Below are 23,402 nucleotides of genomic sequence, written 5' to 3' on the forward strand. Positions count from 1 at the left end.
CAGAATTTTTCTAAAACATGCTGGAAACTTCTGTGCTTCAGAAACGAGCAAGAGCGTCTCAGAAGTTTCTAGAAAAAAACTGAAGTTTTGTGAGTTTCAAAAGTGGAAGATTAATGTGAACATTTCTGATTTGTTTGCAGGATTTGGCTCTTTCTTTCCGCTCTGATCCTCCGTCAGATGGAGGGTTCCTCCGGTTCCCGCGCCTCCTGTGCAGCTTGTAGTTTTCCTCCTCCGTTTCTCCTGTCCAGGCGTCAGGTACCACCTCGTTAGACGCGCGGCTCGTGATTCACTGCCTCTCCCCGCAGCGCTGCGCCTCGGCTGCCGCCGGTCGTAAATCAGCAGAGAGCACATCGAGTCCCGCTCAGAGCGGCGCGCCAGGCCCCGCGGCGGCCATCATTAACATTCCTGCGCTCTGCCGTGTACCTGCCGCCGTCGAGCAGCAGGACCAAACAGCTCGCGTGTCGCCTGACGTCACCACACAGCTGCACTTCCAGCAGCAACCAGCAGGTGGTGCAACCAAGAAAACACACCAGGTCAAACGGAGCAGAAGAAACATGGAGGAAGGAGCAGATCATCGGTTCTTCTGCCTCGGCGTGGTTTTCATTTCTGATCTCATGCTCTGGTTGTGAATCAATGCAGCGTGTTAGCATGGCTAACGTTTAAGTTAGCAGTGCTAACCACAGAACATTAGCATAAATAACTTCAGTTAAACAATTAAGACTTTAATGTCTTCTTCCTCGCTGAGCGGCCGTCCAGCTCATGTTCTCACGCTGCCATCGTGTTTTTACTGAAGACTCGGTTTAAAAACACCCGCCTGAATGTTTATACCCGATTATATCTGATTAAAACCGATTATATCTGATTATAACTGATTATATCTGATTATATCTGATTATATCTGATTAAAACTGATTATATCTGATTAAAACCGATTATATCTGATTATATCTGATTAAAACCGATTATATCTGATTAAAACCGATTATATCTGATTAAAACCGATTATATCTGATTAAAACCGATTATATCTGATTAAAACCGATTATATCTGATTATATCTGACTATATCTGACTCCACATAGTTTAAAAACACAAAACATTCTTTAATATTTGACCAGCAGCAATAATAATTATACTTCCAGTACAAAATGAGTTTCTGAAACACGACAACGCTTCGTTACAAGTAATAAGAAATTTATTTTCCAACAATTACAAAGAACCAGATATCTGAATGCTGATATGTTACATGATCTGTACAGGAGTCGATGGCGTGCGCTTCAGGCTAAACAGTTCAAGCTAACAAAAAGCAAACTAGGAATATTTAAGTACTCTGATGAAAAAATAGGACATATTTAATGTCTAAGTAAAAAATAGAAAAGAGTTTGATCTATGGACTGATTGAACCCTGAACAGTGTTTAGGCCTCTTAACAAAAACATGACAGCCTCTTTGGTTCCACAGTTACATCTGAACACTTTGCTCCTATAAAAATAGCTTTTTCATCGAACCCCGGCAGCGTCTGTCTGCTCAGTGCAAATACTAACAACAGGTGGCTCTGAGGGCGAGGCGGGCGAGGCCGGACGGCCACACCGTGAGCAGGAAGTGGAGCTCAGGTGTTCCTGAGCGAGGAAATCACGGCGCTCAAACTGTGTCGTAAAGTGTGTTAGTGTGCTGCGACGGCGCTCCGCCGGGACGCAGCTTTAAAAGCCTCTCCGTCACATCTGGGTCGACGTTAGCCCCAGGTTTCATCTTCAGATGCTGCCAGTAAAACCGTATTTATAGCTGGGTCAGTGTTTGAAACGCCTCCATGTGTCGCTGCTGTGATGGCGGTCCAGTAGAGCCGAAACACGAGCTGGCAGGCCGGAGGACAACCTGGTTTCACCCCAGAATAAACCCTGGAAATCCCTGTGGAGTTCCTCAGGGCCTGATTTTAACCCCCTTTTGATTTGATCATATCAGATCTTCTACTAAAATAGCACAAAAATCCCAACGACAGCAAAATGTTATTTTACGACTTTTCCAGTGACTGAATCACAACGTTTAATGTCAGAAAATAACTTTTTCACATGTTTTACGTCTTTTATTCTTTTCCTGAACTGGTTAGCTTCCAGTTTAGCAGAGTTTGAATAAACTGGTGAAACTTTATAAGCATAAACTCATTTGTACGTCGTAGATAAATTAATCTGCTGGTTAAAGGTTTGATTCGTGTCTGCTAGCTAGAAAGTTAGCGGCACTAACCATAAACAGTAGTTAAGCTAACGCTAAAGCGCTACAGCAACATGGTGTTGACCTGAAGCTAACACTGATGTGCTAACGTCCGTTATATCTGCCTTTAAAGGACGACAACCTTTAAGCACCAATTTAATTTAATCAACATGTTGAATTTCTGCGCTAGATATAAATGTTTAATCTAGTTTTGAATTCAGTTATTGGAAGAAAGAGAAAGTGAGGACAGGAAATGTTGATTTCTGGGTAAACGGACTTTAAAATTAGAGCATGAATATAAACGTCTCAATCCTTGAAGAATGATCAAATATTAAATTATATATTTAAAATTTATCCAGAAATAATAACTTAGAGGGAGGTAAGTGCACTAAGGGTTTTCAAAGCTAGCAGAAGCGCTAAGCTACCAGTTAGCTGCACCGTTAGCAGCCACCGCTGCGACCCGATGACCTCCAGCCTGAAGCGCCTGCGTTTCGAGTTCCAGTGGGACGTTTGGAGCTGTTGGGCTATCGGTACCTTCTACATCTTGCATAACTAATGTGGCACTTTCCAAGGGCTGGCCGGTGATGAAGCGCCACTCTGGGATCATTAAAGGCAAATCGATCTGCAGGAGTTTTGAAACGTGTGCGTTGGGGCGTGCAGAGCTGCATTGAACTGAATATGGCAACGTCTAACGAGGCTCAGCGTTCCCTCGGCTCTAAGTGCTGGAGATGAAGCGTGAAACGGCAAAGTTTGGCCTCAGCCGTCTGCTCTGTGTTGCTAAGTGCAAAGAAAAGATGATTTTTACAGGTTCTGAGTGTCTTTAACGTCCACAGAGTCGGTTCCTCCAACAACACCTGACTCAAAGCCAGCAGGAAGGAACTGGAGTTGTTCAGTCACATGTCAACGCCAACACGTCGGTTGACGCCAATGTTGATACGACTTCAAGGCTTCAGGCAACTTTTAGCTGCTTACAAGCCTCTGGATTGTCAAATATTAGCAAGTAATGGTTGAAGCATAGGTTGGGTGTAGCGTCGGACTCCTGTTGGTCTTTGGAGGATGATTCTGTGGGTCGGCGCCAGACGTCCAGTTCCTAGTGGAATAAGTTAAGGCCAGAAGTGCTGTCGGTTGGCAGTCGTACCTTCAGTGCTTTCTTGTAAAAATAAGGCTCAATAACTGGGTTATACTGCTGAAAGAGAGAAACGGGGGCATCCTCACAGTCTTGGACGTTTCTACTGAGGAGCTGATTGTTTGCCGAGTCGATCAGATTTGGAAGATTGGACAGAATATATAGCAACAGACATAAATATATGTACAAGGTTTTGTGCAGGCATACATGCGAGTTTGTGGGTTTGTGTGGATGAGGACGTTCATAAATATTTTGCTTTATATTTATTTTTGCGGTAAAGTCGTCAGTCTGCCGCATTGTGGCGTTAAATAAACAGGAAGCAGAGTCAGGCGCAGCCGCATTCGTCCACGATCATGTTGGGAACGTCCCGCTTCACGATGTTGTACTCGTCGTCGAAGTAGAGCATGGACATGGTGCTGAGCTTGGTGGGGATGCAGCAGGAGTTCATGGAGCCGGGGCTCATGCCCCTCATGCGGTACTGGTTCACCACGGCCGTGTGGAAGGACGAGGCCGAGCCGGGGACGCCCGCCATGTAGGCGGGGCAGTTCCCCTCGCAGTAGTTCCCAAAGTACCCCGAGGGCGCGATGATCCAGTCGTTCCAGCCGATGAGCCGGAAGTCGATGTAGAACTGCTGGCGGCAGCACAGGCTGCTGCTGCCGTCGCACTCCAGGCCGCGCTTCCGGATGCGGTGCTTCCCGTCGGCCTGCCGCGCCCGCACCACCAGGAAGGGCCGGTGGGCCTCGTCCTTCGGGTTCATCAGCGCCGGCGCCACGCCCTCCGCCTCGCAGCCTTCGCAGCGGACGTCCAGGTTCTGCCGCCGGTCGCCGCTCCGCTCGAACACCAGCCGCACGGCGTCCGTCAGCGAGAAGGTGTGCCAGCCGCTGCGCCTCAGCTCCACCCGCTTCTCCACCAGGTCCCACCGGCTGCCCAAGCCCGGCTCCTGGTAGTACACCTTCACCGTCACCTTCCGCTTCCCGCGCAGCTCGGCGCCGGCGGCCGGCGGCAGCAGCTTGAAGTACAGCCAGAGGGTGGCCTGGGTCACATGGAGGTTCTGGTTCCCCTCGTTGGAGATCAGGAAGAACAGGCTGGACTTGGAGGTGACCAGGTCGTCTGGGGACAGAAACAAGAACAATACGGATCAGAACCAAAGAGAGAAACAAGAACAACACGGATCAGAACCGAGGAGAGAAACAGGAACAATACGGATCAGAACCGAGGACAGAAACAATACGGATCAGAACCGAGGAGAGAAACAAGAACAACACGGATCAGAACCGAGGACAGAAACAAGAACAACACGGATCAGAACCGAGGAGAGAAACAAGAACAACACGGATCAGAACCAAAGAGAGAAACAAGAACAATACGGATCAGAACCGAGGAGAGAAACAAGAACAACACGGATCAGAACCGAGGACAGAAACAAGAACAACACGGATCAGAACCAAAGAGAGTAAGAAGAACATGGAACCGGTGACAGATTAAACATGGCGATTACTGACGGCTGCACTGATGCATGATGGGAAGCTAAAGGCTTTACTGGATCCCAGCAGCAGACAAATGATGGCTACAAAGCTAGCTGCACTGTGAAGCAGGAGTTAGAAATATTACGCTAACGCTAAAGCAACATGTTATTTAGCTAAAGCTAAAGCAACATGTTATTTAGCTGAAGCTAAAGCGCTATAGCAATATGTTATTTAGCTGAAGCTAAGCGCTATAGCAACATGTTATTTAGGTGAAGCTAAAGCGCTATAGCAACATGTTATTTAGCTGAAGCTAAAGCGCTAACTACGATTCAGATTAAATCTGCCCCTAGCAGACAGCAGCCTGAGCAGCAGTTTAATATTTTATTTCTGTTTTATTTTGTTCCTTTATGTTTCTTGGATATAAAAGACGATAAACGGCTTTAATACTAAAGTATTCAGTATTCAGTGTACTTCAGTGTACTTCAGTATACTTCAGTGTACTTGAAGAATACTGAATGTCAAAAAGTAAAACTTCAAAAGTGAAGTTTACAAAACAGTAAATCTTTGCTTTACAGATTATTTAGGGGAAGCTAAGTGCGCTAATTCTTTCAAAGTTAGCTAAACTGGTAAACGCTAAATTAAAACTAGACATCAGTTTAGTTTTCTCTGGTAAACTTCAGGTTTAGTTTGGATTCAACTGAGACAGCCTGAACAGGGTGGCACATGGTGGTGGCAGCATCATGCTGTGGGGACAGGGTACCTTCCAACAGAACAACCCTACAGATACAGAACCCCAGTAAGATCAACTGGTTTACACTGTAAAAACACTAAATCTGACCAAGTGTTGTCTAGTTTCTACTGCAACTTTTACAGCAAAATACAGAAACTTGATTTAACTCTAATGACTTAATAACTATAAAAAGTTTTATTTCCACTGGAAGATTATTTCACAAAATGTTAGGAAAAATGTTTATAATAATAATAACCTGTCAGTGGAACTAAAACTTTAAATCCAGGATTAAGAAATTATTTATTTATCTTGCTGAAAAGTTCCTTATTTAAAGTGCACTGAGATATTTTCAGTAGAAATCAAAAGACTTAATATTTTGTTTTTACAGTGCATGTCTCTGCCTGAGGAGGTCAAAGGTCATGTAGGGTCGACGTTTCACAGTGAAACTTCATAAAGACTCAGAAAACTTCCTCTGATCCTCCCTGCCAAACACTGATTCATTCTTTCATTCATTCATTCATTCATTCATTCTTTCTTTCCCTAACTTTGACCAGAACCGCTCCATCTGCAGCAGAACCGGGCCGAACCTCCTCAGGTTGACAACCTGCCAGAAACGTCCCTCTGTCTTGGCAACGTGTTGCTGCAACCTGCCTGCAGCAACAGCAGCACAGTTTGTCCAACAGGGGCCGCGGGGGCCCAAAGTGGCACGGTGAAGAGCCTCTGGGGGCCACAACGTTGATATTTGTCTCTTTGATTATAATTCCAAAAACTTTTATTTTTACCTGATGAATAAATAACTCAACTAAAAACACAATAAAAAATCATTTTGTTTATAACTGCAACCCTGATTTTATTATTTTTATTGGCTGAGTAAACAAATAACCTCTGAGCTGAAAAACTTTTTCTGCTCAAACTTTTATATTTTTTATAATTGTAAACTTTTATTCTTTCCCATCAGAAATAATTTACTCTCCACTAAAAACTATTTTTTTGTATTTTTCATTTTTATTGTAACAAAAACTTTTATTTTTACACAATTAACTCAAAACTCAATTATAAAGTAGTTTTCTGTTTAAATAAATTGCAAAAGAATTTTTTTACTTTTAAATAAAGAAATCAACTAAAAACATCTTTTTAGTATACAATTATTTTTCCTGCCAAATAAGCAACAAACTCAACTCAAAGTTTTAATTATATAATTTCTGTAAATGTTTCAATTAGTTTAAATGAAGGATTTTACAGTTTTAGCTAAAACAAAAATCATATTGTACATTTTTCAGATTGTCTAGATTTTATTTTTCTCAGCTTGTGGCTGAATTTTAAAAAAGTGAGTTTTAGTAAAAACTTCTGGATGTTTTTGGTTTTTATTTCTATTAAATTACATTTAAATTTGTTTTGCATTTTCCATGTTCAGATTTTAATTTTATATTTTTAACAGGTTAGCATCAGTCAAAACCTCAAATTTAGTCTTTTCTTGTACTGTAATAATGGGCCGCTCCAAGTCATTCTGAGGGCCACAAATGGCCCCTGAGCCTCAGTTTGGACCCCTGCAGGAAAATAGAGAAGTTTCCTCTGTTTCATTAACAGATTTATGACTTTTTAACAGCTTTATACTTAAAAATAATCAGGTTAAATCCAGTCATTAACATCTAAAACTGGCATTTAAAAGGTCAAAGGTCAGAAAATGATGTCCAGAAATTCAGTGTGTCGTTTATTTTTGTTATAAAAATGTAATTTCTGTAACTTTCAAACCTGAATCTGCTGAATATGAAATGAGAGGAAATTTCTGACAAACCCAGAAGTTTCTCCAATTGATGGGTCTCCATGGCAACGGACTGGAAGTAATGTTTTCCTGCCAACGTCATTCAGTAAATCAGGAAGTTGATAAAAACTTATGGAAGCAGCGACCCCTCAGCATGATGCTGCCGCTCTGACCCTCAGCATGACGCTCTGACCCTCAGCATGATGCTGCCGCTCTGACCCTCAGCATGACGCTGCCGCTCTGACCCTCAGCATGACGCTCTGACCCTCAGCATGCCGCTCTGTCCCTCAGCATGATGCTGCCGCTCTGTCCCTCAGCATGACGCTCTGACCCTCAGCATGACGCTCTGTCCCTCAGCATGATGCTGCCGCTCTGACCCTCAGCATGACGCTCTGTCCCTCAGCATGATGCTGCCTCCGCCTCGGTCCTGCTGACCTTTCTCTGCGAAGCTGATGATCTCGGAGCTCTCCTCCAGCACCTCGTTGCTCATCGGGTGCCCATCCAGACTCGGGATCTCCACCCGGCCGTCCTCGCGCAGCTTGCCCGCGTGCAGCTTGCGCAGCGCCGTCACCATGGCAGCCCGCGGCACCGGGTGCGTGATGTTGGGCCGCTCCCGCAGCTGCAGCCGGCTCAGGATGTGCCTCTTCACCGCCTCCAGGAAGTCCCCGTCCACGCGGCCGGGCTCCGGCTCCTCCAGCCGGGCGGAGGCGGCGCAGGACGCGCAGGACTCGGGGTGCGCCCCGGCCACCGCCTCGGCGTCGGGCGCGGCGGCTCCGCGGGCGGAGAGAAGGACGCACGCCGCGAGCAGAGCCAGTCGGAGGAGACAGCGCGTCATTTTGTGAGTGAGTGGAACCGGAAAGAGTCCTCAGCTTCAGTTACATCCTCTGCGATCCTCCGGAGCCGGACGGAAACTGGAGCCGCTCTGCGTCTGGTTCTGGACTCAGCCCGAACCCGCCTCCAGCTGGTTCCTGTCAGGGAGCGGAGCCGCGTCCCGCCGCAGCATCCTTCCAGTCCACAACCAGAACCAGAACCGGGGAGCCGCCTCTAGCGGGGGAGCTGCGGTCTGCCGCTGCGGAGAGGAGCACCAACGGGAGCAGCTGGAACAGCGGGGAGCAGCGCGCACAGGAGCGTTTCCATCCTGGCGTGCGTAAAACTGGAGAGTCCAGGAGCCGCCAAGTTTTATATAGAGGAGAGGAGGAGGAGGAGGAAGAGGAGGAGGGCCGGGGGGGGCGGGGCCCATCAGGAGGGAGAGAGAGAGAAAGAGAGAAAAAGCCCCGCTGGTTTCAAAGCGGCGGATCAAAGTTTTCAGGTTTGAACCACAAACTGCCCGGATGTTGGTGTTGGCAGCATCATGCTGGGAGTTACAGTAGAAACCACGTGGTTTAACAAATAATTACAGAAATACAATCTGAAAGTGCGGAGTGCATTTTTTTCTTTTCTGCACCCCCTGGACTTTGACTAGGCCCCTCTAGGATGGAGTCCAGATGGTTAGTCTGAACCATCCCACTGCATGATGCTGCCACCACCGTGTCTCATGGTCGTTAACCTTCAGCTTCAGACTAAAGTGACTAAAATCATTCAAATGGTTTTAATTCTTTAATTCTCCGTTAAAATGAGACGGGTGCTCTGATTGGCTGCTGACCAGCAGAACCAGTCCAGGCCCGGTTCTACTGCTGGTTCTGCAGTAGAAGCAGAAACGCAGCCTGGTTCTGCTGGGCCCAAATATCCAAACGAGCCAGCAGCTTCAGCCAATGGGAGCGCAGGACTCAGCCTGATATTTGGTAGTAAAATCTGTCAACCAAATGAAGCCGCGTTGACCTCTGACCTCCCACATGCTGCTGTTACAACCCAGAGCCCGCATGCAAACACCTCTGGGGTTGTCGGAGCCACTGGGCATGCGCAGCAGCCGCTGATCGAGGGGACCGCGGAGGAAAGTGAGTTCATTGAAGCTGCGCTCAGAATCCACAGGGAAGGAAATGGCGCCATCTTCGGTCCGTCACCCGGAACTGCAGACCGGAAGCTGGAAATATCAGCTTAATCTATTTCTAAGTTTTGGTTCAATAATAAGAAAAACCTTTTTAAAAACATCTGAATGTATTTTATTAGAGATTCCTAGTTTAATTGTGCTTACTAAAATCTAACAGTTACAGGGATTATTGTGTTAGATAACAGATTAATATTCCAGTTTACCTTAACATTAATATTTAGAAAATACAACAAAGAGTTTTAGGAATGTATGTATCTTAATATATCTCATTTCATTTCATTTGACCAAGTAATTCAATTTATTTTTTTCTGGAATTTTTTTTATTTTCCTCCAAATTTTGCATTACATTCTTTTTATTGTTCTTGTTTTTAAGATAGGTTTTTAATTTTTTTTAACATAATCATATTAATTTAACTTGATTTTACATTCAAATTTATTTTATTTCACATGCGCGTTTTGTATTTCCTTTCTTTTTTCTTTGAAAATTCATTCATGCTTCTTAAAATAGAAACAATAAAATTTGAAGTTCATATTTGATTGATCTGAATTAATGCGGGTTTTTTATTAAATACGTTTTTGCTTTATTGCATTTTAATTGACTTTTCGTAGATTTATTATATTTTATTAGGATTTTTTTCGTGGTTTTAAGTGGTTTAACTATTTTAGAAAAGGGAACTCTGTGACATCACTTCCTGTTAATGATATCTGTGCCTATCAGAGAAAGAACAGAAAGTAAGATGTCTCACTACACTTTTAATTCTGTTGTAAGTCATATAACTAAGCTGCCTTTGCGTTCTTTCGTGTCTCTGTGGTTTAAGCAACAATAAGAACAATATTTGCTTAACTAGGGTCTATTAGACTTGTTGTTTGTTCCTGTAGTAACCAGAGGCGGTCAGAATCCCCGTCTCACACAGGTTCTTGGTCAGAGGACTCATCTTCGCGTATATAAACGATCTGTATAGGTCCGGGTAAAGGTGGGGCGCTCAGTCTGATGATCAACTTGTAAAAGTTTTCTGAGACGGATTTCTGGGAGGACGGCAGGGAAACACGGCAGCGGGTGAGTCACCGGAGTTTCTCCAGGTTGTTTCGGTCACTGTCGGGCTCTCCATGCCGCAGAAAGAAGCTTTTATCGGTCTATTTTAACTCAAGTACCCTGAGCAGAGAAGCGTTATCTGTTGCTGCCTAACTGGCTAGCAAACACAGGGCTCAGAGTGACGGGGGAAGCAGCCAATAGGATCCTTCGGAGGGGAGTTCCGCTGGCAGCCTGAGCCAATCAGAGGCGCCGCTGCCCCTGAAGGCGGGAATGTGCAGCAGAATGTTTAGAAACTGGTTTCCAGCTGCTGGTTCAGAGGAAGCTGAGTGACGACGCCGACAGTTCCTGATTCTGATCACTGGACCGTTCCGGGTCACAGCTGAGCCGGTTCTAGCTGGACTGGTTCTGGTCTGGCTGCTCATGCTGGTTTGGGTCGCCCCTCACTGAGCCCCACTGACACCACTGATAAGGTCAAGTGGGTCATTCCACAGCAGCCCTGAGGCCCAGACTGAGACTGGATCAGAACCACGGCTCCAGAACCTCGACTGGGAAACACGTTTCTACTGCAGGAAGTCCAGCCAGGACCAGGCAACTGTTGACCAGGTTCTGTCAGGACCCGGTTCTGATGACACCAGGGTAAAGTAAAGTGGGATGATCCACTGTGGCTGTTTTCAGTGATTATTCAGAGTCAGTTTGGATCAGAACCACGGCTCCAGAACTAGTGGAATCGGTTCTGATGACATCAGAACAGAAACGTGTCGCTCGGCTCTCTGACTGGAGGCAGTACCCGGTGAACTTTGACCTGGGAAGTTCTGACGGACCTCTTCCTGTTCCCTCTTCCAGGCTCCAGTAGAACCTCCTCGACCCGGCCCGGTGCTGTTGGTGTCTGACTGCTTGTGTTTCTGTGCAGGAAGTGTCGTTTGGTTTGAGCCAATCAGCTTCCAGAGGAGCTGAGTCCTGGTTTGGTGTCAGGACCGGTTCTGATTCCGTCCCAGCTGGACCGACCGGACCGGAACCATGTCCTCCGGTAAGAATAAGGGCCAGAACTCGCTGACCCTCCACAAGGTCATCATGGTGGGCAGCGGCGGCGTGGGGAAGTCGGCGCTGACGCTGCAGTTCATGTACGACGAGGTGAGCCTCCCACTACGTTTCCCATAATGCCCCTGGCTTCTGTGAGCTGTCTGTTCGCTCTGCCGCAGTTCGTGGAGGACTACGAGCCCACCAAGGCAGACAGCTACAGGAAGAAGGTGGTTCTGGACGGGGAGGAGGTCCAGATCGACATCCTGGACACGGCGGGGCAGGAGGACTACGCCGCCATCAGGGACAACTACTTCCGCTGCGGCGAGGGCTTCCTGCTCGTCTTCTCCATCACCGAGCAGGAGTCCTTCACCGCCATAACCGAGTTCAGGTCTGACCCGTCACCGTGGCAACGCAGGGGTCTGGGTCTGGTACCAGAACCAGAGCGGACAGGAGCGTCTCGCTCGGCTCCGTTTAACCCGACGGATCGATTCAAATCGTTTGTCTAAAAGTTTCTGGCTAAATGAAGTTTGAGGTGAATTTACTGTAAAACGGCGTTTTAATCATTTCAGCCTTAAACTGAACCTGAAAGTCCAGTTTTCATATCCAGGAAGGAACCATGTGAAACTCTGACACGTTGCCATGTCTGTCATCCCTCTACTGGTTCTACGGAACACTCACCCTGCCGAGATTCTCAGCTGATTTACTGTTAATGATTTAATCAGCTAACCGTTAAAAAGCGACAGTTGCTGTTCTCTGTTTGGTTCATAACTTCCTCGTCGTTGCGCATCGTCATCATGACTTTAAAAATTGATTTTAAATGTATAAACAGACAAATTTACACCACAGTTCTGCTTTTGATGAGAAAATATCTAATATTTCATATTAATCTCCTCTTTCTAATCAAACTTTTTCATTTCCAGATTAACAAACAAATCAGATTCATAAACTTAACTGGCAGCCAATCAGAAACATGAATATGCAAAAAACATTTTCCTGAATTTCCCGACTGAACAATAAAGGATATTTTTATTTCCATCTTCAGGAAGTTATTATTATAAAATCTAAGTTAAAATGATTGAAAACCTTCAGTTGTCTTTGAGTCTTTAGAAAGAGGGAAAAAGTCAATCTTCAACAAAAACGAAACATTTTTTACATTAATCTCAGAAATTTTCTACAAACATTTTAGAATTTCAAAAGACATTTTTTTTCTCAAAATTTGTGATTTTTTTTCTATACATTTTTTGACTTGAAACACTTAAATTGACTATTTTTTCTATCTAGTCTGGTCCTGTAAAAAAAGGTTACATTTAAAAAAAATTAAATCTATTAGTTAAAAATATCTTTAAAAATTCTCTAATCTTCAAGTTAATCTGCCATGAAAATGGACGGCGGCCATGTTTTATGATGTTTTGTGATGTTTTATGATGTTTTGTGATGTTTTATGATGTTTTGTGATGTTTTGTGATGTTTTATGATGTTTTATGATGTTTTATGATGTTTTGTGATGTTTTATGATGTTTTGGGGAGGAGCCATCAGGGGAGCTGAGTAGCCAATCAGAAGCAGCGCTGTGCTCTGATGGAAACCGGATTCTTCTCCCTGTTTGCGGGCTTTAACTAGGCCGTGTGTCCGCTCTGGCTGCAGGGAGCAGATCGTCCGGGTGAAGGAGGAGGAGGCGATCCCGCTGCTGGTGGTCGGGAACAAGTCGGACCTGGAGGACCGGCGCCAGGTGAACGTGGACGACGCCACCGCCAAGGCGTCCGGCTGGGGCGTCCCGTACGTCGAGACGTCGGCCAAGACCAGAGCCAACGTGGACAAGGTGAGCGCTGTGGCGGAGGACGACCTCTGACCTCTGCTCCTCCACATGCCTGACCTTTGCCCTCCCCTCTGTAGGTGTTCTTTGACCTCATGAGGGAAGTCCGTAAGAAGAAAATGGCGGAGAGCAAAGAGAACGGGCCGAGCGGCGGCAGGAAGAAGCGGCGCTGCTGCGTGCTGTAGGTGGAACTGAGCGCGCTCAGACCGCGGCGCTCGGCTCCCGTTTAGCTCTGCTCACATTCCTGAGGCTCTGAAACACTCGTCTGCACCCTGAGTGACCTCTGACCCCGTCTCCAATCAAGCTTCGTGTTAAACTCTGTAATCATGCCACAGAATCGGACTCTAAGGGAACTCGGCTTCAAGCTTCTCTGGGAAATAGGAATATTATTATTATTATTGTTATTATTCTGCACCAACACTCATTATTGTTTATATCTGATTAAATCAAGTTCTGTTAGAAAAACACTTTTCTCTTGAATTTCACTTCAAAACCAGTCCAAATATTTACTGTAAAATACTAACAATAAACTTTAATAATCAGCAAGAAGCAGGAATAAAAAATATAAAAATAGATTTTATGTAGAAACGATAAAAACAATTTCAAATATTTATATTAAATTATGTAAAATAAAAGACTAATAATTAAAAATTACTAACCTTAAAAACAGTTTAACGACTTTTTATAAATAATCAGAAACGTGAAAATAATTATAAAAGGTAAGAAATTGAAAAAGAAAATGTTTATTTTTGGTAGAAGAAAAATATTTAATAAATCCTTGATTATTTTCAAATGAGAAATTTATTAAACTTTTTTAAAATAGTCAGAATATTAATCCATGTTGAATTAATAAAATTTTCAGTATTTAGTTTTAAATCTTTTCTAACTTTGTAGCAGGTTTCGCTCTGGCCACCAGGTGGCGCTGTGTCCTCAGTGTTGAGGGCTGAATGGGGCAGAAAAGCTCAGCTCCGGTTTGGCTGCTGGTTTCGGGTTCTGGTTCTGCTTCAGGCCACCACTGAGGCTTTCAGCCGGCGGTTTGGAGCAGAACCGTCCGGTATTCGGTGACGCATCCCGGCTCGTCCTCTAAGCCTCTTACTGTAATCACGCTCCTGCTGAGGCGGCAGGACTCGGGTCCTCCGCCTCGCAGCTGCTCAGAACCGGTCCGGGCTCGGACCAGGAGTCCAGGATGCCGTGTGGAGACGCGGTGGCCGTGTGGGACGTGGCTCTGAGCGACGGCGTCTATCGGGTCGAGTTCGCTCACGGAACCACCACGGGAAAACGGGTCGTCTACGTCAACGGGACGGTGAGGTCTGAGAGCTGGTTCTGATTTCACTGGAAGGACGGTCAGCACCAGAACTAGGACCAGTTAGGGCTCAGTGTGACGTCAGGGTCAGGTCACTTCCTGGGTTTTAAACTGCCTAGTGGGGTCAACCAGTTCAAACTGAAGCCATCAGAACTGGGTTTCTGGGTGTTCAATGAGGTTCTGGTGACGGTTTAATGATGGAAACATCCAAACCCAACAGGACTGGGTTATTACCAACCACTGAGGTTCTGGTTTCTGAATCAGTCCGTGTTGGTTCAGACAAGAGAACGAAACCTTTCGGTCTTAGAGTAGGAAACCAGTAAACAGGTACTGGAGCGGTAGAAGTCCTAGAACATGAAGATCTGGTCTCAGGGTATTGCTGGATGGTTGAAGGAGCCTCTGAGGATCTGTTTCATCTAGTTCTATGTGGAGGAACCAGAGCTAAAGTAGCTGGAAAACCTAGCAGGCGGGACTGAGGTAGGACCCAAGGAGCTAAAGGTTCTGGACGTTGTTGGACTGTTCGGTTGGCGTGTCTCCTGAATGGAGGACTGGGGCTGGTCCTCTGGCAGGTCATGGTGGTCCGTGTCTTTGAGGGTCTATGGAGGATCCTCAGGTGAGTTCAGTCCAGGACGATCCTCAGGTGAGTTCAGTCCAGGACGTTGGAGTTTAGACTCCCTGGTGAACCTCCAGGTCAGAGGAGCAGTGTGGGACACTAACCCTTCCTGGTGTGGGACAGCGGACACTTCGGTTGTCTGGTCGGCGTTTGTCGTGGCTTGTGAGGTTCTGTACCTTTTTGTTTGTTTGTTTTTGTTTTTTACCCCTCCAGGGTATTTTGTGGGCTCTAGTGTCCCTTATATGACAGTGGGCTGACAGGAAGCGGGGAAGGAGAGGGGGGAAGACATGCGGCAAATGTCGCCGGGTCCGGGAGTCGAACCCGCGACAGCCGCGTCGAGGACTCAAGGCCTCCAAATACGGGTCACGCTAACCGCTACGCCACCACGGCACGCCCCAGAGGTTCTGTCCCTTTAACTGTACCGTCCCTTTAACTGTCCCTTTAACCGTACCGTCCCTTTAACCGTACCGTCCCTTTAAGCAGACTGCAGTCAGGTTGACTCCAGCGTTTCCTTGGTTACGGTGAGTGAGTGGATGAATGAAGCGGTTTGCTGTGCAGGAGGTGATGAGGAAGGACTGGATGTTCAAGCTGGTTGGGAAGGAGTCGTTCTCGCTGGGCGGCGCCGACACCAAGGCCACCGTCAGCATCGAGGCCGTCGGCGGCTTCGCCTACCAATACTCGCTGACCGTCGGCGGGAAGAGCCTGCAGAAGTTCATCGACCACAGAGCCAAGACCACCAAGACCTGGGTGGTCCGGGTGGACGGGACGGACTGCAGGGTCGTCCTGGGTGAGTCAGAGAGGTCAGAGGTCAACCTGAACACTGACCGGTCCTGACTGACTGTGTTGTGTCCCACAGAGAAGGACACCATGGACGTCTGGTGCAACGGGCAGAAAGTGGAGACAAGGGTGAGAATCAACCCACCAGAGCCAGAACCAGAGCCAGAGCGCCACCAAGAGGCCACAGCAGAAACTACCACTTGTTTACTTTTGTTATTCATTTAACGAGGCTTTTTAAAATAATTAATTTAATTAAAGTGTTTATTTAGTTATTTAATTAAAGTTGAGAAACATTTCAGAGGGAAATTAAATGTTGTGACTCATTAAATCTAAAGTTATTGTAGAAACTGTAAAGAGTCATATTAATATTTAATTTATTTATTTAATGTGGGTTTTTATTTTCTGAAGTTAAACTTATTTAACTCATTTATTTTAAGTTTCTCTATTTTTTTATTATTTAGCTTTTTCATTTTTCCGTACATACATGTTTAATATTCTTATTTAATTTCACTTGTACTTTTTTATTTAGTTGTTTTAAATTTAATGTTATTTTAGTGGAATATTTTTCATATTATGATTTTTTTATTTGAGGGTTATTTATTTTATTAAAATGTTTTATTTTAAGCAATTTTCCTTTGGGGATCAATAAAGTATATTCTATTTTAGATGTCATTTTGTCCTATTAAATTATAAGGATTTGTCCTCCTGTCCTCCTGTCCTCCTGTCTTCCTGTCCTCCTGTCTTCCTGTCCTCTTGTCTTCCTGTCCTCTTGTCCTCCTGTCTTCCTGTCCTCCTGTCTTCCTGTCCTCAGGGCGAGTTTGTGGACGACGGCACAGAGACCCACTTCACCCTGGCAGAACATTCCTGCTGCATCAAGGCCACAAGTGGAGGCAAGAAGAAGAACGGCATCGACCACAACCTGCTGCTGGACGGACTCAAGGTTCCTGCTTCCTCCCAGTAGAGCCGGACCAGAACCAGTAGAGCTGGACCAGAACCAATAGAGCCGGACCAGAGGTTCAGACAGACCCAGCAGGGGGCGCTGTGGGATGGCCTCACAGATGTGGGACTTCTTGTTTTTCTTTTCTGACTCTAACAAATAAAGCTGTATCTCCTGTGCTGGTATTTTATTCTGAAAGGTCGTTAATGGCTGGTTGTTATGGCAGAGGTCATCTTTGCGCAGTCTCCATCTGTCTGAATGCAGCTGTTCAGCAGAACGGCGGGAAAACCGGAACACGACTAGTCGGGCCTTCAAAATAAAAGCTCGATACCGATTTAGGTTTTTTTATTTCTAAGTTAAAACAGATGTTGCTTTACTCTTTGTGTGTTGGGTGAAAATAATAACTCATCAATAAAGTAAGTAACATTAATTTTAGTTTATATGGAGTAAAGGTGGATTACAGAATATAAAGTTTGACTTCAATAAACCAAAATTAAACAAACTGAACAAATGAATGGAAGTCAAAGGAAACAAACTGAAGTCAGAACATTTTGGTTTTAAACTGACTCAAAATAAACTGAAAATAAAATGTGTTAAATGTTAAGACAATGCAACACAAACTGGTTTAACTGAAACTAATTCAAACAAACTGAGTTGATTTCAGCTGAACAGAAAAATTAATAATTTAATCTGAGTTAAACTGAAGGGATTAAACAGTTTGTGTTGAGTTAAACTGTCTGGTCTGTTTGAAAGCCAGCTCAACTAAAAACTGAATTTAATGACCTAAAATGATTTTTTTTTAAATTTTTATTAAATACATAATTTCAGTTGGATTAAACTGAGATAAAGTGGATTAAATTTATTTAGCACAAAGTAAAGCTTGTAGCTGAAAGAATCTGTGTTGATTCAAGTTTAGTGGAACTGAAATGAAATTTAATTTCAATGTATTGATTTAATTAGAAGAAACTAAATTAAGAAAACAGAAACAAACACAGTTGATTTTCGCTGGAAGTTAAATGAGCTGTTTTATTTTGAAAGGTGAAACCGGATGTCTGTATTTGTTGGCGTGTGGTTGACGGTCCTGGAGGAAATCCCGGCTGGGATCTTCGGTGTATCCAGGACTGAGCTCGCCGCGCTGAAGGAGCGGGACAAGAGCGGTGTTTGGGTTCTGGTTGCGGGACATACCTGACGCTTTGACCCGGTTCGGTCGTCCTGGATCACCCGGTACCTCCTGTTGGCTCCTCCCGCTAAGTTTCCAGCCGAACCGGGAAGGTTATCCGGAGCTTTTTAACAGCAGGGAGACAAAACAAGGAGCAGGGATCCAAACTAGCCCCGCAGACTGATTTCCGAGCCCCGACCCGCGGCTCTTTTCCCGCATGCTGTCTGCGGTTAAACCCCGCTCTCTGGCCTGATGTGAGGCCGACTCTCACCCCTGGAATTCGGCGACTTTTCCCAGTTTTCCTCCCAGCTGCTGGGAGCTACAGCTAGTTAGCTTTAGCCAGCTAGCATCCACCAGGCCGTTTGTCATCCTCCTCCGGTCAGTTATGACTCAAAGTTCCGCTGGAAGCTCCGTTTAATCCGGCTGCAGGACTCCCAGCGGCCCGGTAATCCAGCCCGGCCTGGAAGGATATGGGGCAGCGGAGCTCCGCCGCCTCCCGCACATCTGTCACCGCAGCGGAGCAGGGAAGCGGGGAGCCCCGGGGACAAGCAGCCTTCCCCGGACTGTAGCTGCCATCTGGCCGCCGCCGCTGGAGGGATCCCGGATCTCCTCCCCGGGATGTAGAGCAGAGTCCGGGATTATTTCTCCGGGATTATTGTTACAGTTGTTCCCAGAAAGCCTGAAGCCGTTCCTGGAGCCGCGTCTCCCCCGTCAGGATGAACTACCAGCTGCATCTGGCCAACTCGGCCGCCATCCGATCCGAGATCCAGAGGTTCGAGTCTGTGCACCCGAACATCTACTCCATCTACGAGCTGCTGGAGCGGGTGGAGGAGCCGCTGCTGCAGAACCAGATCCGGGAGCACGTCATCGCCATCGAAGGTAGGACCGAGGGAGAGATGCAGGTTCTGCAGGCCCGCTGGGCTGCTGCACATCCTGCTGCTGAGAACCGCGCAGGTGTGTGTGTGTTACTGCTCTGGGTTGGTTCTGAACATGCTTGACCCGGCCCAGGTCACTGAGGCTCTCCGTTCTGGTCTGAACAGTTTATCGCGATAAATTTCGTGATTTATCATTATTATAAAACCTCCAGTTGGAATTGTTAGTTTTGTTATTGTTTTCCATTGATTTTTTACATTTTATTTTAATGTATTGATACAAATCAATAAGTTTGAAAATCAGTTCAGTTATGTAACTGCTGTCCTACATGATCAGGTTGTGTCGCCATGGTTACTGTGTCTTTCACCTGGAGAGAAATGATTCATGTTTTATCGTTATCACAATAGTTCCATAAAATATCGTGATATTTTGCTTTGACTCGCCGTCTGGCAGACTGTGATGCTGCGGGCCAGAACATAATGACCAGTTTAATTTGAGCTGAGGCCCGGTTGGTTCTGCAGGCCCGGTTGGTTCTGCAGGTCCAGGCAGAAGCCCGGCTGCAGCTGTGGTTTCCTCCAGAACCTCACAGGAGCCTTCATTGTTGTTTGCTAGTCCATCCATCCTGAAGCGGGCCCTTCCTGTTCAGTACCGGGTCCAGAGAGGACGCGGCAGCTGAGCGGACCTTTGTTCTGCCGGGCCGTGTGACCCAGTTGGCCCGGCTGCTGTTTGTTCACCGTCAGCCTTTGTTTCCTGTCAGCCTGGATCTCAGGTTTCTGTTTCTGAAGCAACATAAAGAACCAGAACCCGGCTGAGGTTCTGCTTAAACACACACTGTGGTGCTGCCTGGTTCTGCTGGAAACCAGCAGAACCAGGTTCCTTATGTAACCATGACGACTAAATTCAGTCCTAACATAAATGCAGCCTCAGGTTTAAACCCAGAATGTTGGTGTTAAACCAACAGTGCTTAGCATTAGCATAGCATGTATTATTAGCAGAACGTTTGACTTTAGCATTGTCAGAGTGTTTAGCATTAGCATTAGACGGACCTGAACCCATCAGATGAGCAGTTCTCTAGCAACTGGACCTGAAGGTTCTGTTCAGAACTCTCTCTGGACCCAGATAAATGTCTGTGAGTTTGACCTTCGGCCCCGGAAAAGGAGGGAATCACCATGGCAACCAGGGGCTCCAGAGCAAAGCTGCCTAAATCTTTGTGATGGTTTTAAGTTTTTTCATTTCATTTCCAGTTCTGCAGTCTGATCCGGTTCCGGTCCCGGTTCCGGTCTCGGTCCGGTCCGGTTGTGTAACCTGAGCTGCTGTAAAGCTGCTTCAGGCTGTTATGTAACGTCAGAGCGTCTGTCCTCCAGAGGAAGATGATGATGATGATGATGATGAGTCACCGCCAGGCCGGAGCGTACTGAGCGCGCTCAGTGGATCCTGATGGGATTATGGCGGCAGATGTTGGATCCAGTAGAACATCTGGACTGGTGAGCAGGCAGCAGCCACAGCTGGATCCCAGTTCAACCAGTCAGAGCTGAACTGGGATTAGTTTGTGTTAATCTGCAGCAGCCCAGATTATCGGCCGTGTTGATGTTCCAGATGTTTCATCCTGGAAAGCATCAGAGCAGCACGGAGCCGCCTGATTGGTCGACTCAGGCGGCGCTTTGAGGCTGGTTGCCGTTGGAAACCTGATGAACCTGAGAGGAAACAGCTGCAGATGACTCATTATTTAATCCCACTTCAGGTTATTTAAACTGGCCCGTCTCCATGGCAACGGCAGTTTGATCTGAACAAAAGCTGCTGCTATGAGGCTGGAAAATCCCACCGTTTCTCCGGTCCTTAAACGCATCAGCCAGCAGGAAGTAGTTTGTGTCAGAGTTCTGGTTCTGGATGTTTGGATGTTAAAGGCTCACCGGACCGGTTCTTCAGCCCAAACAGAGGTCAGAGGTCACAGAGAATAAACTGCAGAAAGTCGTGTGAGAAGAGAAAGAAAACAACATAAAAATCAAACAATTTGGTGGAAAAAATTCATCCATATGAATAAAATCCAAGAAAAATAAAAAAATGATCAGAAAAAGAAATAGAGAAAAATTAAGAGGTAAAAAAACAAAGGAGAAAAAAATTGTAAGAAAATATTGAAATATGAAACAGAAGATGTAGAAAGATTTATAAAAAAATATTCAAAAAGTTAAATGTTGAAAATATTAGTAAATTTAAAATTAAGTAAAAATCCTAACTATGTAAAAGTAAGAAAGTTAATTATAGTAAAATTATTAGTATTAGTATTAAAAATAATAATACAAAATTGAAATGTAAAAGGAGAAAAATAAATTAAAATGTTAAACTGTAGATTAACAATAATAATAATTGTAATAGTTGTAAAAATAAATTCTTTAGATGTAGAAAATTAAGAAAATAGATTAAAATAAATAAACTTAAAGTAAAACAAACTTGTACAGAAAATATTTTTGTATTAAAAATTAGATGAAAATATAAAGTATGATAAAACATTGGTAGATTTAAACTGTAAATAAAATGTTAAAATAAGCAGAAGTTTTTATAAAAGTGAAAATAAATAAAAGATTAAAGAAGTTTGAAGTGAAACCAGGAAGAATGAGAAGAGAAAATAGTACAGATAATATTACTACTATTAACACTACTACTGGTACTATTAACGCTACTACTGGCACTATTAACGCTACTACTGGTACTATTAACGCTACTACTGGTACTATTAACGCTACTACTGGCACTATTAACGCTACTACTGGCACTATTAACGCTACTACTGGCACTATTAGCGCTACTACTGGCACTATTAACGCTACTACTGGCACTATTAACGCTACTACTGGTACTATTAACGCTACTACTGGCACTATTAACGCTACTACTGGCACTATTAACGCTACTACTGGCACTATTAACGCTACTACTGGTACTATTAACGCTACTACTGGTACTATTAACGCTACTACTGGCACTATTAACGCTACTACTGGCACTATTAACGCTACTACTGGCACTATTAACGCTACTACTGGCACTATTAACGCTACTACTGGTACTATTAACGCTACTACTGGCACTATTAACGCTACTACTGGCACTATTAGCGCTACTACTGGCACTATTAACGCTACTACTGGCACTATTAGCGCTACTACTGGCACTATTAACGCTACTACTGGCACTATTAACGCTACTACTGGTACTATTAACGCTACTACTGGCACTATTAACGCTACTACTGGTACTATTAACGCTACTACTGGTACTATTAACGCTACTACTGGCACTATTAACGCTACTACTGGCACTATTAATGCTACTACTGGCACAATTAGCGCTACTACTGGTACTATTAACGCTACTACTGGTACTATTAACGCTACTACTGGTACTATTAACGCTACTACTGGTACTATTAACGCTACTACTGGCACTATTAACGCTACTACTGGCACTATTAACGCTACTACTGGTACTATTAACGCTACTACTGGCACTATTAACGCTACTACTGGTACTATTAACGCTACTACTGGTACTATTAACGCTACTACTGGCACTATTAACGCTACTACTGGCACTATTAATGCTACTACTGGTACTATTAGCGCTACTACTGGCACTATTAACGCTACTACTGGCACTATTAATGCTACTACTGGCACTATTAATGCTACTACTGGTACTATTAGCGCTACTACTGGCACTATTAGCGCTACTACTGGTACTATTAACGCTACTACTGGTACTATTAACGCTACTACTGGCACTATTAACGCTACTACTGGTACTACTATTACTATTAATACTACTGCTGCTGCTAATAATAATAATAACAACAGAGAAGAGTAAAACATGTCTGGTCTGCTGGTCCAGTCGGATCCCTAGTTCTGGTTCTGGTTCTGGTTTCTACCAGCCAGAGGAGGAAGTGTCACTTCTCTATCAGACGGTGAACTGCTGGCCCGTTACCATGGAAACTGGACCCGGGTCAGGCCTCCGTCTGGAAACCTGCAGTAAACGTTTCTGTTCCCGGTTCGGTTCTGCTCCTGAGCCCGGTGGGGACGGGCCGGCGCGTGGCAGGAAGTGACATCATCAGTCTCTCCTGGGAGCCGCTGTAAGCTAACGAGCCGCATTGTGTTAGCGGGACAGGAAGTTTATTTATACTGCTGGACGCAGCGGAGCTGTTGTTGATACTTCCTGTCGAGGAGACGCAGCCGAGATACGTCCAGGTGTTCACATGTCCAGGTGTCCACATGTCCAGGTGTCCACATGTCCAGGTGCTTGGTCCATCTACCTGTTGGGATACCTGGATGTGCGTTTGCGCCTCCTGCTGGCTGCTAACGCTGTTGCCGCTCCAGGTGTAAAAGCAGCTGCTGCTCCAGTTGGCAGCAGAGAAAACCTGAGGCTGCTGCAGTATACGGAGGACTGGTGCTGCCAAAACTTTATTCATAGTTGCTTTAAACCATGACTAACTATATTATTTAGTTTTCCATTTCATTTCATTTCCCATCAAATTTTTTTAATAATTACTTTTCTTTGCCTAATTATTTTTTTAAGATTCTGCATTTATTGAATATTTTTTTCAATTTCAT

At 45.1% G+C, this 23,402-nt stretch overlaps 4 protein-coding genes across 6 annotated transcripts in view; 3 read left to right on the plus strand and 1 right to left on the minus strand.

Annotated features, from left to right (window-relative positions):
* Window positions 1-1,173: 1,173 nt before the first annotated feature.
* On the minus strand, window positions 1,174-8,473 carry LOC116715692 (inhibin beta B chain). Its single transcript, XM_032556307.1, has 2 exons — window positions 7,724-8,473; window positions 1,174-4,440 (listed from the first exon to the last, which is right to left on the minus strand). The coding sequence occupies exons 1-2, from the start codon at window positions 8,121-8,123 to the stop codon at window positions 3,656-3,658; spliced, it is 1,185 nt and encodes a 394-aa protein (XP_032412198.1). The 5' UTR covers window positions 8,124-8,473; the 3' UTR covers window positions 1,174-3,655.
* A 1,731-nt stretch (window positions 8,474-10,204) lies between these two features.
* On the plus strand, window positions 10,205-13,606 carry LOC116715714 (ras-related protein ralB-B-like). 2 transcript variants are annotated; one of them, XM_032556339.1, is made up of 5 exons: window positions 10,205-10,332; window positions 11,219-11,439; window positions 11,508-11,716; window positions 12,971-13,145; window positions 13,220-13,606. In XM_032556339.1, exons 2-5 carry the CDS (start codon window positions 11,326-11,328, stop codon window positions 13,322-13,324), a joined length of 603 nt encoding a protein of 200 aa, XP_032412230.1. In that variant the 5' UTR covers window positions 10,205-10,332; window positions 11,219-11,325; the 3' UTR covers window positions 13,325-13,606. The 2 variants fall into 2 exon arrangements, with proteins under 2 accessions (XP_032412230.1, XP_032412231.1); XM_032556340.1 differs by lacking the exon at window positions 10,205-10,332 and adding an exon at window positions 10,371-10,944.
* A 368-nt stretch (window positions 13,607-13,974) lies between these two features.
* On the plus strand, window positions 13,975-16,959 carry LOC116715717 (fas apoptotic inhibitory molecule 1-like). Its single transcript, XM_032556343.1, has 4 exons — window positions 13,975-14,442; window positions 15,614-15,842; window positions 15,912-15,961; window positions 16,644-16,959. Exons 1-4 carry the CDS (start codon window positions 14,326-14,328, stop codon window positions 16,791-16,793), a joined length of 546 nt encoding a protein of 181 aa, XP_032412234.1. The 5' UTR covers window positions 13,975-14,325; the 3' UTR covers window positions 16,794-16,959.
* An 820-nt stretch (window positions 16,960-17,779) lies between these two features.
* Window positions 17,780-23,402, plus strand: part of agap1 (ArfGAP with GTPase domain, ankyrin repeat and PH domain 1) — a 60,386-nt gene continuing 54,763 nt past the window's right edge. For both annotated transcript variants that reach the window (XM_032556190.1, XM_032556191.1), the window contains exon 1: window positions 17,780-18,807. In XM_032556190.1, coding sequence (XP_032412081.1) covers window positions 18,645-18,807 — 163 coding nt within the window. In that variant the 5' untranslated portion in view covers window positions 17,780-18,644. The remainder of the gene's footprint in view (window positions 18,808-23,402) is intronic.

This window comes from Xiphophorus hellerii, chromosome 24, assembly GCF_003331165.1.
Source record: "Xiphophorus hellerii strain 12219 chromosome 24, Xiphophorus_hellerii-4.1, whole genome shotgun sequence".
In the NCBI taxonomy this organism is placed as follows: domain Eukaryota; kingdom Metazoa; phylum Chordata; class Actinopteri; order Cyprinodontiformes; family Poeciliidae; genus Xiphophorus; species Xiphophorus hellerii.

Coding starts and splice junctions, on each gene's coding strand:
- LOC116715692 (XM_032556307.1), bottom strand. CDS start 8,123: ATGACGCGCTGTCTCCTCCGACTGGCTCTGCTCGCGGCGTGCGTCCTT. Junction 4,441..7,723: donor CATCAGCTTCGCAGAGAAAG/GTCAGCAGGACC, acceptor TTCTGTCCCCAG/ACGACCTGGTCACCTCCAAG.
- LOC116715714 (XM_032556339.1), top strand. CDS start 11,326: ATGTCCTCCGGTAAGAATAAGGGCCAGAACTCGCTGACCCTCCACAAG. Junction 11,440..11,507: donor TGCAGTTCATGTACGACGAG/GTGAGCCTCCCA, acceptor GCTCTGCCGCAG/TTCGTGGAGGACTACGAGCC. Junction 11,717..12,970: donor ACCGCCATAACCGAGTTCAG/GTCTGACCCGTC, acceptor CTCTGGCTGCAG/GGAGCAGATCGTCCGGGTGA.
- LOC116715717 (XM_032556343.1), top strand. CDS start 14,326: ATGCCGTGTGGAGACGCGGTGGCCGTGTGGGACGTGGCTCTGAGCGAC. Junction 14,443..15,613: donor TCGTCTACGTCAACGGGACG/GTGAGGTCTGAG, acceptor TTTGCTGTGCAG/GAGGTGATGAGGAAGGACTG. Junction 15,962..16,643: donor GGCAGAAAGTGGAGACAAGG/GTGAGAATCAAC, acceptor TCCTGTCCTCAG/GGCGAGTTTGTGGACGACGG.